The 19,025-nt window shown below is 42.9% G+C and overlaps 1 protein-coding gene across 11 annotated transcripts in view; it reads left to right on the forward strand.

Annotated features, from left to right (window-relative positions):
- Nucleotides 1-19,025, forward strand: part of LOC117241677 (protein trachealess) — a 138,337-nt gene that overhangs the window by 113,035 nt on the left and 6,277 nt on the right. For all 11 annotated transcript variants that reach the window (XM_033507662.1, XM_033507661.1, XM_033507663.1 and 8 more), the window contains 3 exons: nt 11,826-12,064; nt 17,239-17,315; nt 18,012-18,101. In XM_033507662.1, coding sequence (XP_033363553.1) covers nt 11,826-12,064; nt 17,239-17,315; nt 18,012-18,101 — 406 coding nt within the window. The remainder of the gene's footprint in view (nt 1-11,825; nt 12,065-17,238; nt 17,316-18,011; nt 18,102-19,025) is intronic.

Consider the following 19,025-nt stretch of genomic DNA (forward strand, 5'->3'; position numbering starts at 1 on the left):
TCCGGAAGGAAAGTGGTCGTGTTACGAGGGTTAACAATTTCGGCAATATATAAAAGTGGCGCACGATTACCGATACAAACGCAGTTACGTAATTGGCCAGTTATTAGGAGCAGGACCAGCCATTCTTTTTCCCTGATAATTGGCACGATCTCCGTATAAATGGCGTAATGATATCTTTTACGCGTGGAAATAACGTGTTTCTTGCTTCCTCGACATTCTTTTGCACTGTGAAACACGATGTTCAAATATCCGTAAATTACAGGTCACGAGCTATTAAAGGAATGGCGATGATTAATTAAAATCAAACGGTAGAGAGAATCCTCTGCTCCTGTTTATTTCTTTTATTCCTTTTTCTCTTTCGTATAGCGAATAGCGCGAATTTCAGCTTGGCAAAAGAGAAGATCTCGATTATGTTTCGTGCGTACGAACGATTGTAATGAAGCTTTACGAGCCTGTAAAGTGGCCGAAAATATCATCCACCCGAGTTTTTTGCCGGTCGAGATATGATTTTATAGGGTAATATCGTTCCCCTTGTGTTCTTTCCGCGCTGCTATTATCAACCTAATAATTCAACCTCTGACAAGCGGAAAAAAGCCGTTTCCGTTTGCGCCTAGTTTTCCGAAAGGCTCGTTCATTTGTAGAATTTTAACGAACTACAAACCTCGCTCGCTGTATATGCGTTTAATTGTTTTTCTCAGCTTGAATCCATTTAAGACTGAATAATGATTGATACGGTATTTCCATTCGTCCCGTTATTCATCCGTTTCTTCCTGGTCTGGAATTTGGAAAAATTACGTTCTTCGTTTGTCTGGATTCTTTCTTCATCCGCATCGATAAAACACAAAAGACACGAACTCGTTTTTCGTCCATAAAATGCGAACATCTGTTCTATTGAATATATGACTATCGAATCTTATACCAAACCGTATAGCGAACGATATATCAAGACCACTATAATATCCATGGAGGACACACTGTCGATAATGATCGTAGTAAAACAGCGTTGTTGCTGAGAAACAACGCTTGGCAAAATTCTACCTAGATTAGAGGCGATCGGATACTTTCTACGACGAAACTTCCAATCTTCCAAAAACCGTCCCTTAAACAATCATCTTTCAAACGAAAATCTCTGTATCTCGCTTCTCGCTCGAGTTTTTACGATTCTACCGCTTCGATTCGGATTAGTTTTACTCCGTAAACCGTCGAATCACTTGGACGTCGAAAGCAGACGAGGAGTCTCTATTTTGACGCATCCTCGTCAAAGTGGACAGGGTGGTCGGTCAGGTATCTACGCTGCCGTAGAAGAATTCGTCGGATCCCTCGGTGAAATAGCGTCGCCGGTAGCTGGTCCCAAGAGAGCTCTGTCACAGCGAGTGGATAATGGGAATTGTGATGGGTGGCGTTGGTGGGTACAGAGGGCTGAAGGCTGGTAAACCGATGGTACAGATGAGTACGTCACGCCACGGCAGTAAACCCGATACGATTAGAGAGGAACGCTGATGCTGACGGGGCATCCCGGGGAGCCGTCAACACTACCTTCGTATTTTCAACCCCGCCCTCTTTCCATTATTCCTCGCTGTTCGTTCTACGGATCCGATCACCACTCTCGACTTCAGCCCCGTTATTGCGCTCATAGTTAGACATACCGTGGTAGCCATAGGAGGGATGAAAGTGCCTTAATGCAGGACGAATCGCAGGATCGGTCCTTGAGATGCCGAGAAACCGACGGTGGTTGATTGGAACCGAGGTTGCAGCTCCGGCGAGCTTTCGTTTGATTTTTGATTTTTGTGCTTGACGCAGATACATACGGTCGAATTTCTTTCAAACTGTTCGTTTGGAAGGTAGTAGCATCAGTCACGTTTGGAGAAGTTGTTGACAATTTCAGTTCTACATAAGGAGAATTCTTGAAGATCTGTTTGGAATCTAGAAGATCGGTTTATTTCAACTCTTTGCTTGATCGTTCGGTTGATCGTTTACAGTCGTGTCAACCACTGTAACAGCTTATTAATAACTGTATCAGTTGGCTTCATTGACTGAATTTTATGATTGTTCGCAGAGTAATTGATTTGTTTTACAAATTTGACCGGTTATAGTGTTTGATCCAATCTTCCTTAGTTGTGTTTCATAAGAATTCCACAGCGTTCGTCTAACGAGAATAATTGAATAATTTATGGAAAATATTGTGGGAAAATTTACTCCGACACGTGGTAGGTATATTGAAAGTAGAATAGGATTGGAATTGTCCGACTAAATTAAAGATAGATAGAAACGATAAGTTAAAAGTTGTTATTCGACTAATGGAGTAAGTGGATGACAGAAATTTTCGAGTAATATGTTGCTATAATTATAGCTCAGCGAGTTAATGACTAGATTGATAATATCAAGCTTAATATTTCGTCTGACTACGTACAGTCACGTTTCACTTTCATACTCGACGTTTCCAGAATGCTCGGTGTATAATTACGATTAATCACTGTATAGTATGTTTCCTTGTGCTTTTTCGTTAAACGCAGCTATCTAATATTTCGTTCTGCTATTTTTCAAATATTGCTCGATCTCAAGGTAACATCTTACCGACATGCTTATCGTTATCAAATAAAAGCATACTAGGACAAAGAGCAGTGACCGCAAGTTCTGCCTGAGTTTGGCGAGGGTGTTGCCGTTACGGGCCTCACGTTCCCGGAAGTAGGGACATGAGAATGTCCGGATGCAAGTTGTGAACGTGAGACCCCTAGGAGACTAGACTCCAGCTTTCCTCATGCGTCAAACTGTCGATGATTATTCGAGACAGGAAGTCAAACAGGATTTTTTTTCGTATGCAATACGACACTTTGAATCGTTTCTAAATTTACGCCAGATTTCACGCGTTGAAATCGTTGACGTAACATAAAATTACTCGGAAACAAGAATTCTTACGATTCTTACAACTCGACTGCATATTAAAATTTTCTTACGATCATTTACTCTTATCCCTGGCTCCGAAATTCGGGACGAAAAACGTCTTTAAAGAAAGACTTTGAACATTTAAAAAGATTCCTAAAATTACAGCTGAACCGCGATTCAGAGTTTCCCTCTTGCTCATTCACTGTCGTGTCTCGTTCGAAAATTCAAGACACCACCATCGGTGGAATCAACGCATGTAGCAAAAACCCCCAAGTAACAACCCCAAAGACCGATAGATGTCCCGAGTGAAAGGGGATGAATCAAGCGCGTCACCTCGGCGTCTAGTTTTCGGAGGTCAGTACCGGGGAGCACGATCAAGTATATCGAGCGTGTGTCGGGTCGTAACGTGGCCACTATCGAAAATGCAAAAGGGGTTCTTCCGGCAGAGGGAGAAGCTACGTTTCGTCCGAGTCTCCGAGTACGTTTACCGAAAGTTCTCAGGCTCGACCTCCGCCCGGACGCATCGGGAACCACATCACGTAGACTTTAAGCCCTCCCTTATCTGCGCGTCATCAAGAACCAACTTCCCTCTGTCTCTCTATCCGGCCTCTCTCTGTCTCTTTTTCCCTCCGTTTCCCTCTTCCCTGTGTCTATATACGCGTGTACCTCTCTATATACGTGCCTTTATACGCGTATACCTCGGAGGTCCACGCTTTTTCTGTCTTTCATACCGTCTTCCCGATTTCTTTCTTCATCTCCGTTTGTTTCTCCTTTTCCTAATTCTTTTTTCTTTTCTTTTTCTTCTTTTTTTTTCATTTCTTCTCCTCCTTTCCCCTAGTCGGTGCAGCGTACGCTGATGCGCGCGACTACCTCGTGATTTACATCGCCGGATGTGCTGGGATAATTTAGTGGTTATCGTATTGTCTCTTTTTCCCTCCTCCTTGCTTCCACCATCTCTTTTTCCACCACTCGCCGCGACTCGCTCGTTTTCTTCGTGTCCATGCTGGATGGGGTTTCATTGAGACACCGCCAAGCCGTGGACGAAATATTTTTCCAACAGCGGGCCCTTTTGCGTCCACGTTTCACTCGAATAGGCTCGAATTCGGCTCGTCGCTGATTTTGCCAGGTAGATACGTTAGAAGCGGCTAAAGGATGCTTTGCAAACGTTGCGCATGGTTTTGCGTGCTTTAGACTGCGTTCTAGAATGGTTTCTCTTTGAGTTTGATAAGATTCGAGAACTCTGGATGTAGTCTGCATCGCACGTAGCGATACGATTGGATTATTTCCCACCATTTGCTGCTAAATATTCAAACGTTAATTTAGAGCAAATACGATTATACAGTTCTCTGTTCGGAAACAACGCGGGAATCTTTCGATTAAAAAGATTTCGTCTATCAACAAGACGATGTATCAAAGGTTCCTGGGAGCGTAAGAAGCGGCTTACGTTCACAGCAACGTTGGAGACCTGCGAATTTTCCCTCGTTATCGAGCCGGCCACCGGAAATGACATTTTCTTTGTCGAAGTGGTACAAAAGGCCGGGCATCCGATAGCCAAAAGGGCCGCGAAAGAAAATTATGTCGAAACTGGAGCCGTAACATTAGGAGCATTGTATTGTAGCGCGAGGCTACGACTCCCACGGGAACGGGTAGGGAGGTTTGGTCCTTCTCCAGCTCACGTTCGCTCCTCCATATCGGCGCACACTTGGACCGGAACACACGGACGCGGACGCGGAGAGAAGCGTCGACGGGAATGGGACGTGCCCTCAGGTGGTGCTTCGGACCGGCAAATGAATTGTTTAATTGAATTAGCCCGAGTAGTCGGCCTACCGCGCCCGGCCATCATAATTCCCTCGATGCTTGCTAATTGCCCGCTCTTTTCCCCGTTTTCTTGCTGCACGATACTATAAATAATAAAACCAATAGCCTTCGTTTGTTAGGCTCGGTTAACTTCAAATGTGCATTTCCATTTCACCAAGCACGTGCCCTTGTTTTATACGCCGGCTTCTAGGTCGAGATTCGGTCACACCGATACGGATGCCAGAATTTGTAGTGCTGCGAATAAATACGCGATCCAAGTAGACTTATTCTTCGATTCTCTGCTGCTATGTACGAAAATCTCATTGAATATTATTTAATTATAACGAATAGACTATATGTATAATATGTTTGTGCGTACACTTGTCTAAACTTTGTATAGCGGTATTTAGTATTATTCTCAACATCAGTGTTATTTTGTACTGTAGCTTTTTGAACACGTAAAGGGCACAAACCCGTGAATAAAATAAAATTAAAATTATTACGTATGGAATCATTCTGCGCTTTAGTTTTATTGGCTTTTGAAACTCTATCGAGAAGAAAAATCGTCGAGAGTGAGTTTGGTGGATGTATAAATTTGTTAGATTTGAGGCGAAACGCTTTTCACGGACAACAGATTCACCTGTAATAGGACACGTCGTAGTTTCGTTGATTCTGAAAATTTCGTTAGGCAAAACGATCACTCGGAGTGATATCGACGAATGTATAAATTTTCTAGATTCGAGATCGAACAATCTTCACAAATGGTGATCGCGTTTCTGCTAGAACAAGCTTCGTTGATTCTTGAAATTTTATTAGATAGAACGATCATCGACGTACTACAGAAACGTACAATGGTTTAACATACTATCGACATTCGATCAAACGAATGATTCTTCGGTGCGTCAAACTTCCATAAGCCATTCAGTTTTCGCATATTTGGCGTCTGACCAAAGATGCCCTATTCTACTTAAAGCAAGCGTACTCGCAACTGTCGCCTACGTTAGCAGTGAAATGCATATGCAAGCACCCGTTTATGTTTAATCTCGTTATATAGCGAATATTTTTAACCGTTCCAAACGCAAAATACTCGAACGTTTCAAACGTTGTTTAAATAATATCTATCGAGATGCGACATCCATTTCGGTTTATGCAGACCGAAGGAGAACGTCAGGATTAAGAAGAATTAGCCCCCACCTTCTCGAGGCTATCATCAATAATTCTGGGGCAACTAGAAATCGGCGGATGAAAAATCCAACGGCGCGGCACCTCGATCGAAAGGATCGTCTCGATAACCTCGTCAGGATCCTCTGCTGAATTATTGATGGCCGGCACTTAGCACGGCCGAGAACACGAGGATCCTTATGTGTCCAAGGCGCGTTTGCCACCCTTCAACGATATGGCTACGGATATAGCTATGCCGTGGCTCACGGGGGTGAAACACGCCAGCGTTCTATCCCGTGTCCCATGGGAACCGCGAGGAGCCCTTGCCTTGGCCCGTTCGACCAGTCTGCCGCCCAATTTCAACAAATTTGACCGAAAGTTCCGCGTAATTTTATTTTCGCACTTCTGCAGACACGTCGGTGCTTCTCGTTCGAGGCTGGCCAGCTTCTAGGGAATACCTCTGGGGAAAAACGGACGCAGCAACCTTAGCCACCCATCCTTCGCGCCTCCCTTTCCTTTATCTTTGCACAATCAGCAGCGGAAGCCGCCTCTAATCGCACTTTGGCCCGCGTTCCGTGACCAAGCTCTTCGACGATCGCGTCGGAATTCCTCTTCCACGTTGGCAGCGTTATTCGTGTTCTTCGACCTCTTTGATTCTCGGAATTTCAGCGGAATTCTTCCTGATAATATCGAAGTTAATTCTTGATCCCGGGCTAACTTAGAATGGGATAGGATAAAAATACGCGATAGCGAGCAGTGGGATTTGATCTCTTGGATTTTCAAAGGTTATTGATCTTTTATAACAGTCACATTGTTTTAGGGAAAGTGTTATATCGGAACATTCTACAAATAATATAGTTTTTCCAAGAGTTAGATCTAAGCTAGTTGATAATTTAAACTTGTCGCGTAGCGTTTGATTTTTTCCAGAGTTGATCACACACTTTGATATAAGATCGCGAAGATGTTTTACAAGTCGATAAGATAAATAACAGGTTATTACTTGAATTTAGTTTAATCTTCGATTCTAATATGTTCCGCGTTAAATTTCAATGTCGATTGCAACACGAAGGAATGTAAGATCCTAGATGGGAGGAGAAAAATATTTTTCCGTTTATGTTTTCTCGGTATGTAGGTATCGATCAAAGCCTGAGGCGTCTCGTTCTGAAAAGGTATCGTTCATTTCGTTGCATTAACATACAACGAGCAGCGATTAAGGCTGCAGATTTTTTTGCAATTCGAATGCAGGCAACAGTCTTGCCTTGCAAGGTGTTAGAAATAAACTACGTTTAAAATGAGTTTCAAATAAAATAAGTACGCAGTTTTCAAAGATGATTCACGGTTAACACTGACGCGGCATTCTCACGAACAACAACAAACGCATCGCAATTGATATCGCGATTTGCATGACGAATAGAATCGCTGAAAACATTTATCAAAAATAATGTTTTATCGAAAGCATTAAGAGACTGCTCAAAGATCCAATAGACGTACCGTGAAAGTTTTTTAACAAATTTCACTTGCCAATTTATTTTATCGTTATATCGTACGAATATTATGGTACTTTTAACGCTATCGTTTCAGTTCGACCGTTTTTTTGTTCCCTAAAACCGTTACAGATTCGACAACGAAGAAAAAAGAAATAGCCCGCATAGGACTACCAGCCTTTCTCATTTCCACTTTCCAATTGCTTATTAAAATTATACGGAATTTCTCCTCTATACGCAATTAGGCGTACAATTACTATGCGACTACTACACGATTGCTATGCAACGCGTGCAGCCGTCTACGATACAAACGTCCGATGATATATTATAGCGGTTTCGCCTAGAAACGACGGAAAAGTACCCTATATTTTTATTTATAGACTCACGACAATTCATCTCTTCCATTCAAGAATTTTGTGTCGTAGATTAAGACACGATATCGTTAATGTAATTTCTTCGTGTTTGTCATTAACGTGTCTAGTATTTCAGAAAACGTTCACGATCCTTTCATTGATCTAGAATTATCGTTTTACGAACGAGAAGACACCAAAATTCTCTCGATGAATAGATACTCGCGCAATTCAATGTCTATAAGCGTAACTAAAATTTCGTCGAAAATAAGAGTAAAAATCGGAAGCATTTGTTCGACCGGAGACATTCGTCGAAATTTACACGTGGAAAACATAGGTGAACGATTTTTTCTCAGGTGGAAATTCAAGAAGAAAGCGATCAGACCCGTGGAGGAGCGACTGTTTGACGTAACTCACGACAGAGTGCCCGCATTTTAGTAAGCATCGTTGCATACGGTCCCGTATGCGATGCACGTAGCACGCTCGTTTCTGCATTCGCCGTCGTAAAAAGTCAGTGCGCGCGACCGTGTTCCTATCCCAAATTCCAACGGAACCCTTGAACCGATACGAGCGGTAAAAAAATTTTGCGTTCGCTTATTGCTCGTCCGACAGGCTGGTTCAACGGTAAAACGATGGGATTCCGCATTAACGAATGATACGGTGCACCACTCGCCCACGTATTCGCGTTAAAATGCTGGCCAAACGTCGATCTCGTTAAAAATTCATCGAAGCCCTAAAATTGTATTGTATCATTTCGCTATATTATTCCGCTACATAGACGCGAACAATAATCGAACAAGCATCCGGAACCACATTCAACTGATAACTCAATAATCAACTGCACGAAATTGAAAAGCACGCATCTTCTCCGTTTTCTCTATCTTCCTCTCGACGCCAACGATCGCAAATTGCGTAACTCGATCCCAGCCTCCACGAGCTTTCACAATTCTTCTCTACGCGACCGCAAACCACCGGTAAAAATCAACCACCTCCTTTCAGCCAATCCAAACAAATCCAATCGGTTCTCGCATAAAGAACCACTTTAACGCTCTTTAACTGTCATTTCGCCGTACTTTACCGAGCCCAATCCTTCGATGCTCCAACTACAAATTACAGCCGCATTCTCGAAAGAACGTCGAAAAGAAACTTCCACCCTCCGGTGAAACTTTAAATTACCAATGAAGGTTCCTTTAACGGGCAGAAAGAATTGCGTCGGTGGCATCGTTGGCAAATGAAATTTCTACCGCGACCGTGTTTTCGAATTCGTGTTCTCATCCGTCGCGTGCTACGACCGAACGCTAAGACAGAGAAAAGGAAATGGGGATGGTGCCGGTGATTGTCCCTGGGGGAGCAAGAATAGAAGGAGCTTCTTGCCGCGTTTGTCTCGGGGGCGCGGAGAGACGATGGAAAGTAGCGGGACGCTTGTAAAATGCGGAAACAAGACGGTGACCGAATGGCGGCCTGGTCTTTCCACCCCCTTCTTTCAGTCTTTACGACTTTTCAGCGACGCGGAGAGACCATTGTAATGAGGCAACGTCGTGTTCCGGATGGCGTTCGCGCGATCAACGAAAAGGGGCGACCATGGGATCCTCGTTTTACAGCCGTTAAGCGCGATAGCAGCCTAATAAAAATCCCATCTTGTTCGTAACCCTTCCGCCCTGGCTAAATGGCGCGTTTAATTGCTGCGAGTTTTCTTCTTTTTTTTTCTTTTTTTTTTTCAAACTGTCGATGCCGCGTTCTTCGTTAATCGCCAGGGATAAATCTTGGTGATATTCGTTTCTTTCGCGAGTTGAGAATGTTTGCAATTAAGGGCCGTTCGATTTGGAGAGAAATCGTCTTACGTCTCGTCAAAAATTTCATGGAAACGTACACGACACGGCTTTAGGTCGTTCCAAATTTTTGAGACGTTTCTTGTATCAATGCACATGGAATTCCGGGAGTTTGTATAGACCCGATCGATTACGTAATAGAAATTGATAATACGCGTGAAAATATTCAGTTTTATGTGTGTCAAGGTGTTTGTTAAGGATCATTCAAGGCTGGAACTGGATTAACGCCCCATGTTTAATTCATTTAACCGCCCCAGCACCTCATAAAATTATGAATCTATAATTTAGCTGCGACAACTCTTCAATATCAAAATATACGATACAAGTCTTTCATGTAATTTCTACCACGTTATTAACCACGATTCTAATCATCGGTATCAGTTGTTCGTCGAACGTATAATATAAAATAAAAATATAGCAAAAAAGAAAAAAAAGATGTCACTATCTTGCCTGTAGAAGATCCATTCCTGAACAGGTTAAAACGCTATAAAAATTCCAAAAGCCGCGATCAAATGGATGAACCCGGGCAATAATTTCTCGTTTCGGCCATAATTTCACGCCCGTTGGACCGGAACTTATTTTCACCCTTTTTCACTACCGCGCGAAAATATACGTCGCTGGTCATCATAGGCGTAGGTCCACGATAATCGAACATTTGGATAGAACGAGTGGATCGTCCGGGAACATGGGGACCGATTGCTCCCTGGTTAACAAAAGGTTAATGACCGTGACGAGTAGAGGGAGGAACGGGTTTCGAATAATGCGGATTACGTTCCCATTGGTCAGCGTTTAATGTTTAAATGCAAAACCGGAATCGAGGGGCCGTCCACGGGGCGTGGTTAATGTTACGTCGACATTCACCCAGATACATTCGGCTGGCATGTCAGCAAACACAGGCATGATAGCGTTTGAATAATGTATGCTGGCCGAGCGGGTGGCCGCCTTTGCCGCGCGTTTGCTCTACGATCGTAGCCGCTCGCACCGCCACGCCTATACTCGCCTATCCGTCTGCAAATTGTCGATACATCGTCCACGGTATTAGTTCGATCGGTTGTTTCGTTTAAAATTAGCTAATATAGGACGTTTCGTCCGCACGATTCGATAAATCGACGTGTGCATGCCTTTTAATTCTAGCGGAGGAAGAATGGGGTAGTTTTGCGAAAGGGTTGACGAACGTTATTTCGCGAGTTCGATTAAAATCGAGCAGAACGTGGTAGTGGCGTGAATCGAAACTTTGAAGTGTTTAAATTCACGATCTCGTATTTCGATCTTTCTATGGTTGCTTTAGCTTCGTCGTTAATTCAGTCGTAACTTTGTCCCTTTTCATGGTACGTTTTAAACCTGCTACTACGTAATGGACGTAGAGATTAACGTTATTTTATGATCAACGTGTGTGAAGTGACTTAAACCATTATGATTCTTAGACGATCATACTATAATTTATTAGAATATAATTAATTATCTTTGGAACTAAGTCCAGATTTCCAACGTATGACCGTAATGGATCGTTAAAGAAACAGTCACCCTGGGGTACTACGCACTCTAGGTCAATAGCTGTAACGCGATTCCAATAGAGATGGTTAATTCGTTGTCAGCATATCAAGTACGAGAGTCCTTGCGGAAGGACTACGCGAAACGAATACCTTATGATATCAGCAAATATGTAATTGAATTTCGGACAGGAATCGGACATTCTTTCTATTCTGGATGCGTGAACGGTTACACGCGCTTCGATTTGTCGTAAACTTGTAAAAACATCCGCGCCAACATTGTATGGAATATAGCGAATCTTATGGCATCGTTGATCAGCTATAAAAGAAAACGAAAGCTGAATAAACGGAAAGATGTTTTATTAAACAAGAGAGTAAAACCACCATGAGAGTAAAATATAAAATAGTTACCTAAATACGAACCTGTCGCCGACACTTTGGTATCAAATTTATAAAAGTGTAACTTATTAATGTCGAATGAAATTGATAAATTATTTTAGAAGCTTTACATATTGTGCGATACATTTCCTATATTTTTTCAAACAATTAATTAAATATTCCGAACAACGCAAATATACTTCGTTAAACATCGAAATATTTGGAAAATAAAATTCATCTAACGATGAACCATGCTCGGCGACTGTCACGAATATCTCGTTACGAAATTAAAATCGATCCCTTCCGTTCTACGTCGTATGAAAGGGAACATTTTGACATGATCGAAGTTGCGAGAGAAAAAAGACGAAGGAAGCAAAAAGAATTTGATTTATCCGTGCCACGATATTCCTGCTCGTCTAACCTTCTCCCGTTTCTCTTTTCTGTCTGTTACAGCATCCTCGAGCTGCGCAAGGAAAAAAGCAGAGACGCTGCCAGGTCTCGAAGGGGGAAGGAGAACTTCGAGTTCTACGAGTTAGCGAAAATGCTGCCATTACCGGCGGCTATTACCTCCCAGTTGGACAAAGCCTCTATAATAAGGCTAACCATCTCGTACCTCAAACTTCGGGAGTTCTCGGGTCACGGAGACCCGCCATGGAATCGGGATGGGCCACCGCCAAATAAATCTGGCAAAGGTAAGGACCTCGTTATTAAACCTATTGATACTGCACCTATTGTTCATAATCGTCGATATTAGAAAAATATCAACGCGAGAAAGACAAATCCAGTGGATGTAACTTGCTAACGAATTATTGCGCTAAATGCTATTGTTGGACTGCGGATGTTCATGCAGATTCGTACTTACATCGACGCTACTAAAGAGATGAAAACTAAACTCGTTAAATAACCAGTAGATATTATAATTTGAGTATTTTATTGACCATACATGATTAATTATATTTATGATATCATATGATAAATAGTTGAAAATTCACGTCACGAAACCAACGTTTGATTAAATATTATCGACTGTTCAACGAACAGGAAGAACGCGGTCGTTCTGTCCGAGAAAAGAGATATTCTCTCAACCCTCTTTGGTGAAAGAGCTATCGTAGCTTCGAAGTGGAAACAACACAGATGATTGGAACCCCCGCTTATTAGAAAGTGTATCTGCTGGTGATATCTGTTGATGGATCAGTATTTAACCCCGGTAGGGGAGTCGTTTCGCTGTTGAAGATCGACGAGCGTGTAGTCGCGCGGCAAAACGTGTCTTTCAGGGTGAAAGCACGGGAGAAAGTGAAACTCGTTGCAAAATCAGTCAATCGTTAAGACGACGAATCGAAAATGCAGATACGTTATCTTAAAGATCGATCGTTCGATGGATAAAAGAATTATCTTCTCAGAGAATCGAGGCAGAATTTTTACCTAAACAGTCAACGTCGCGCAATTGTTCGTCTGTAAAATAAGATCGCGAACAAACGAATAGAACAATTTTCCCAAAATTTACGCGTCTAATCAGAGAAATGGGGGAATCTTGGCTTCGCATCGTCGCAAATTAATTGCAATGGTATCGCGTTGCTCGAATCGAGCGGTATCGTTGGTCGATCGCGATAAAGGGGTGAGGGTTAGAGCGTTGAATTTCGATGGAAATTCACGGTACACCGGTATCGAATTAACCGGACAAAGGTCTTCTTAAGAATTCGCGCAAGCGAACCGGCAATAGATCGAACCTCGCGATATCGTTTATAACTGGAGAGTGACCAAGCAACCGGCACAAGATTCGCAGATACATAGTAATAGAGAATTGTCGGGTATAATCGAGCGATACCATCGCCATTGGCCTTCTTCATTTTCGTGGTTCATTTAACGGAAATAGGAAAGCCGTGGACATCTCTTCGCCTTGGTTCGAGAAACATTGAAATGCTAAAGGACCGTTGTTCATCCCTGTCAGTGAAGTTGCATGGGTCAAGCAGGCTTCAAACACAAAGAAATTTATCAGGATCGTTTTCTGATACTTGATAGATTCGGGAAATTTATTGTGTGTTTTACGTAAAGAACGTAGTAGGAACAAGGGATGAAGTTCGATCATTTATCTGATATATATTATATGTAATTGGAATTTCATTTTCGATCTAAGACGAATAGAGATTGAAGTTAGAGATCAACCTGAGCCCTGTTACGAACGTAACTTACCACAAGTATGACTCATACTAATATTATAAATCAGCAGGTTAATGAAACATCTAGACAATTATATAAACGTACATCTTATTTAATCCTTTCCAATTTCTTCAAAGGATACGTTTTTGAAAGAAACAATAACCAACGATAACAACTAGTCTAATATTCCATCAATTCACCCCTTTCCCTTTCGATCGGCCCAACAATCGTCCAATTCCACAATTCTCCCCCAAAAAACCTGGTCGTCGATCGTAATCCACGATCTTCCACAAAAACATGCATCCCCTTTCTATCAACCCTGTCGTCTACTCGTTACGCGCGCCCTCGGTTCTCCGGAAGGTTCCACCTACTCGAAAGAATCCACGCTGCAACGAGGCAGAACACAGGAAATAAGGTCGTCGAGAGAATTCGCTTATTCATCGGCGTTACTTTCGTGAATCGAAGGGCTGATGGCTTTGAGTTGAGTTAATATTTGTCGTGTGGTCGTGGAAAGACAGAGACGAAAGGAAGGAGAGAGGGTGGGACAGAGGCTGTCTGCGCGTACATGTAAAGCGGTACGTATAAAGGCTTAGGTAGCTGCACCACTACCTACATGGAAATCTAATCACGGCAACCCCTGCATGGGCCTCGCGTTACCAACCGCCAATGTAACTAAACTAACGAAATTGAGTTAGGCACCGTCCGCACATCGCAGCCACAGCTCCTCGTCAAACTAAATCCACCGCGGCCGGTTCACCCTCGCCGCATGTCACTGCCACAACTGGAACAAGAGACCTCTCGACTTAACGAAGTAAAATGCGTTAAAGATTTCCAGACACGTCGGTTGATTTATTTTCTTTCTTCTCTGCCTACCGCGTCTTCCTCTTCCGTGGGTGTAGTTTTGGTTTTATTTTTGCTTCGGTTGTTTTTTTATCTTTTTATCGTCAGGTTAGTCCCTCTTTTTCCTTTTCGTGTATCGCTCGAAGGTGAAAAGGCTGGTTTCGATGCGCGCAGCTACGTTTTCCAGCAAACGCGAGCTTGAAACGCGAGATTGATTCAGAAAATCGAAGAGCGTTTAGTTTTAGAGACTGGACGTTCGTTGTCGAAGATTCGTCGTTGAACTGGGACGATGGGAAATCTGTTTTTGCAGAAATTAATGGTAATTTTATGAAAACGTCTGGACAATTGTAGGATTTCTTTCATTGCCTCGATGCAAAGTTGCTCGGGATAATGTGAAACTGCTTTTTCGTACTTTACTTCAAAATTCGATGTCTCCGGCAATTTTGAGCGATAATACGGAAACAAGAGAAAACCTGTGGATGGTAATTTCACTTAACAAACTTGAAACGAGTCCATCGTTTCCCGTAAAAGCACCCAGAAGTTGGCAAAGCAATCTAAATTAGCGGAGTGCATTCCAAACAGCGTGCGTTTTACGGTGTTCAGATAGTACAGAGTGTCTGATGCAGTTTTAAATTGATTCTTTTACGTTCCTTATCTTTCAATCCTGTTCAGCTTTCCCGTGTTTTTTTGTTCTCATAAACCGTATTACATGGAAATTCTCTTATCCTCCACTTCGTCAGACCTTGTACCGAAGGAACAGAATTTCTGTAATAACAAACGTCGATCTGCACATTATTCCTTCAACACTCGTCGCGAAAAAATAACCTATTACCAAGCTCGATCTTTGCTAAATTGATCACGCCGGCAGCACGGATATTTTTCCATCATCCCCAAGGAAATATCTGCGAGCCACCGGACAGACGGGCAAAACGTTCCCTTAGATACTTGTCAAAATATTATGACGGCCAGGTAGCTTCCACTACAGGTCTAAATTAAGTTTTCTCCATCTAAAGTCGTATTTATGGTACGATTATTATTTACAGCTTCTATATTTTATACAGCTCCTTTTAACCAAAATAATAATCTACTTTAATAGGTAACTTCACAATTGGAAAATATTCTTTCGCTTCGTCTCGACGAATCATAAATAATTGCAACCTGTTTGAAGATTACATTACGTAATTTTACTTTGTATTTCACATATTCTACATACAGTTTAATTCGAAAAGTAATTTTTACGTGTATTGTTACAACACAATATATAACATATAATTCAAATTGAAATAACAAAACTCCAAAAGCATCAATCGGTCAAGAATTAAAATTCTTTGTTTAATTACACTCTATATTTACTTAAAGCTACGATAAAAATCCGCCCTATTTCTTTCATCGACGAACCAACTATCGATCGCACAACAACGTTTCGCTGCAACGATCCATTCGCTTCTCATCAAGCGATCGAACCTCTCAAAGAATTACCAGCTCCACTATTCCGTGTAAACGAACGTACAATGAACGATCCTGCGCGAAAGAGACCTCGATCGGTAAAAGTTTAATCGGTATTCACGAATCGTCGTCGAAACGAAACGAAACGAACGGTTGTCGTGGCTGTAGGAAACGCGTTGGTCGGATGGGCGAAAGTCCGGTTGGATTATTCGGCGATCCGGGTCCGAAATATCAGAACGAACTTGTCGACCGGATAGCGAAAGCCAGACGCTGATCAATTCGACCAGTTAGCCAGCCACTTCGACTCGTTCCTGCTCCGTGGAGCTTAACAGATTAAGCGGTTCGCGTCGAGTTTGATCGAGTCTTCTAAGTCTTTCATTACGACGTCCCCGAGAGCGTGGGTGGAGTTTATTATTACGGGCAAGAAGCAGGAACGTCTTGTTTGTTAAACGAGGGGAGAGAAGAAGACGCAAAGGGGTCACCGCGTGGTTAGGATGCTATCTTCGGGGGTTGAACTCGGCAGTGAGTCACAATGGTCGGAATAAAGTGGAGGTAGCGTAGGTTCGGTGGACGTCAATCAATTCGATCGAGCAAACGTCTTTATTAACTCTTTGCTGACCCGTCCACTGGGACTCTACGTTGGGGATGTTGAAAGAGATTTTGGGTGGTTAGAATCACAGTGCTTTGGGCACGAGATTAACATAATATGGAAATTTCCATGCTCCGCCGTGTTTAACGGTAGAAATACCGGAATGGTGAAAACAAATAACTCGTAATTTATTATACTGGAAATTTAATAGGTTTAGTTGCTGTTAGTTCTAGGGTTGAGCTTTTCGTTTGCTCGGAGAATTTCTTAATCCCGAAAGGAACAAATCTCTAATTCACACGAAGGAAAATAATCAGCGACGGAGAGTTTGTCAAACTGAACTATAAAAAACTGTAGAAAAGATCGTGGAAGTTAATTGTATTGGCGGGATTCGTGATATTCTAGAGTCGTTAAAGAAGCTCTAGAATAATAGAATCTTCGTAGAATGTTCCGAGTGAGACAATTGTTTATTATAAACGGTGATCTTCTTTTTTAAACGAGATTTATGTCAGAAATTGATGATCGAGAGAAACCACCGCGGAATGTTGATTTATCGAGTTCCGTTTGTTCATTATTATTCATCGTTGGCTATATGCACGGCAATATGCAATTTGATGCTAGCTGTCGAATACAAATTTATCTTTAACATACATATCGTTACACGATCACTATGGATCCGTCATATTCTTTACGGAAGCGTCTAAACTTGACTGTAGGAAAAACAGAGGAATGCTAAATTGCTTTGAACCGTGCCGATTCAAATGGAAACTCGGACATTCATCATCGCGTTCAATAACGCAGAATCCACGTACACGCCGCGAATGTTTCTGATTCCAGGTGCGAATCGTGTGAGGTCATCAGCATCCGCTACGATGGAGCACTTCGATGTACATCAGGGTACCCACATACTTCAAGTAAGCGTAATTCTGCATTTTTCCTTGCATTCGAAGCACGCATCGAAGTTAAAAAATACCTCTAATAATAACAAATCTTACATCGATGCAAAGCAATCGGTTTCGAAACGACTTTGAAGAAATCGTTTGTTCGAAAGAAATTTGTTCACCGTTTCAGTATAGAAAAAATAGTGAAAACGAAGCTCGGAAAATTACTTCCAACCCCTTTCAATATCCTGTGAATAATAAAGTTACCGTAAATTATTTACTCGACTTAATCAACTGCGGATTTTCATACGAGTTCGTATTTTCATAGATTTTCATCGAATCGAAGATTTGTTTCGCTTGTATATAAATATTTTTTCTTGCCTCTGAATATTTCACGTATCTTGGTACGTTATGTGAATCGTTATGTGTATTTCTGCACCCTGGAAATTCTTATGATCGCGTAAAAATCCGCGGTCTGGAGTAACGAGTAATGTGACAAAATTAAAATGGAAAAGAGATACTAACGAAATAATCGTAAGCGAAAATTGCGACGAAGATTCGGACGCCGGTATCCCAGGAGCTGACAGAAGGGGGCTGGGAGTGATCGCGAGATAACCGGGATGCCACGTTGGTACCGGTAGAAAAAAGAAAATAAGTGAAAGGGCAAACGAAAGAAAAAGGAGATAGAAAGAGGCTGAAGAGCGATTGCACTCATATTTTCCGTTTCAGTCGTTGGACGGGTTCGCGATGGCGGTCGCCGCTGATGGACGGTTCCTGTACATATCCGAGACCGTCTCGATTTACCTTGGACTCTCACAGGTGAGTGTGTAGCTAGCTTGTCCATTCCCTTACGAATCGTCGTTGTAAGCGTGACTTGTTCGCGGGGATGTTGATGGAACCTAGACTAAACGAGTATAGTATAGGGATGAAGCTAAACAGAGAAAGAAAGAGAGAAAGAGAGAGAGAGAAAGAGAGGGTTTGAGCACGAAGGGGGGAGGAAGTAAAAGACGAACGAACGAACGAACGAAGCCAGGGCGTAGAAGAGATAGGTGGTGGCGGCGGGGTGGGTGAAATGAAGCGGAAGACATATAAGACACAGGCATGCACGTGAGGCTGGCACGTATGCGCGAGCCGGAAGGGCAAAGATAGCAGCACACCGAGGGAACACGGCCCGTGGAAAAAGGAGAAGCTCGATGAAGAGGAACGAAGGGTAAGAGACGAAGGCGGTGGCGGAGGTGGCCACGGCGAACGATGAAAAAGAAGGGAAGAGACGAGGAGAAGAGGGAAAAGAAGCAACGACGCGAGGTAGCATGGCTCGGGAAAAAGAGGAGGTGGATAAGGACGAAAGAGAGGGAAGAAGAGAGAGAGAGAGGTCAAGGGAGGAAAAGAGGAGAAGGTTGTACGAGTTGGCGGCCATACTGGCTGGCACCAAGCATGACATAGACGAGGGAAGGATGGGTGGTGGTTGGGGGCGGGGGTGGTCGCATGCGGCTCACGTAGCCTCTGCACGGCGGCGTGTTCGCCATTCCTAATGCCGCCCGTGAAGGTAGATGGAGAAAAGAGAGAGAGAGACAGAGAGAGACAGACGGACAGACAGACAGAGAGGAACAGCTAGACTGGGAAGGGAGCGTGGAACGGAGAAACGGAGGAACAGAGACGGATAGAGCGCTATAGCGGGAGGAACAGGAGGTGAACGGGAGGTGACCGGTGTACCAGCTCGGTTCTGCGAGACTCGTGGAGCAA

The sequence above is a fragment of the Bombus vosnesenskii genome, unplaced genomic scaffold, assembly GCF_011952255.1.
Source record: "Bombus vosnesenskii isolate JDL3184/JDL3185 unplaced genomic scaffold, Bvos_JDL3184-5_v1.1 scf7180000016261, whole genome shotgun sequence".
Lineage (NCBI taxonomy): Eukaryota > Metazoa > Arthropoda > Insecta > Hymenoptera > Apidae > Bombus > Bombus vosnesenskii.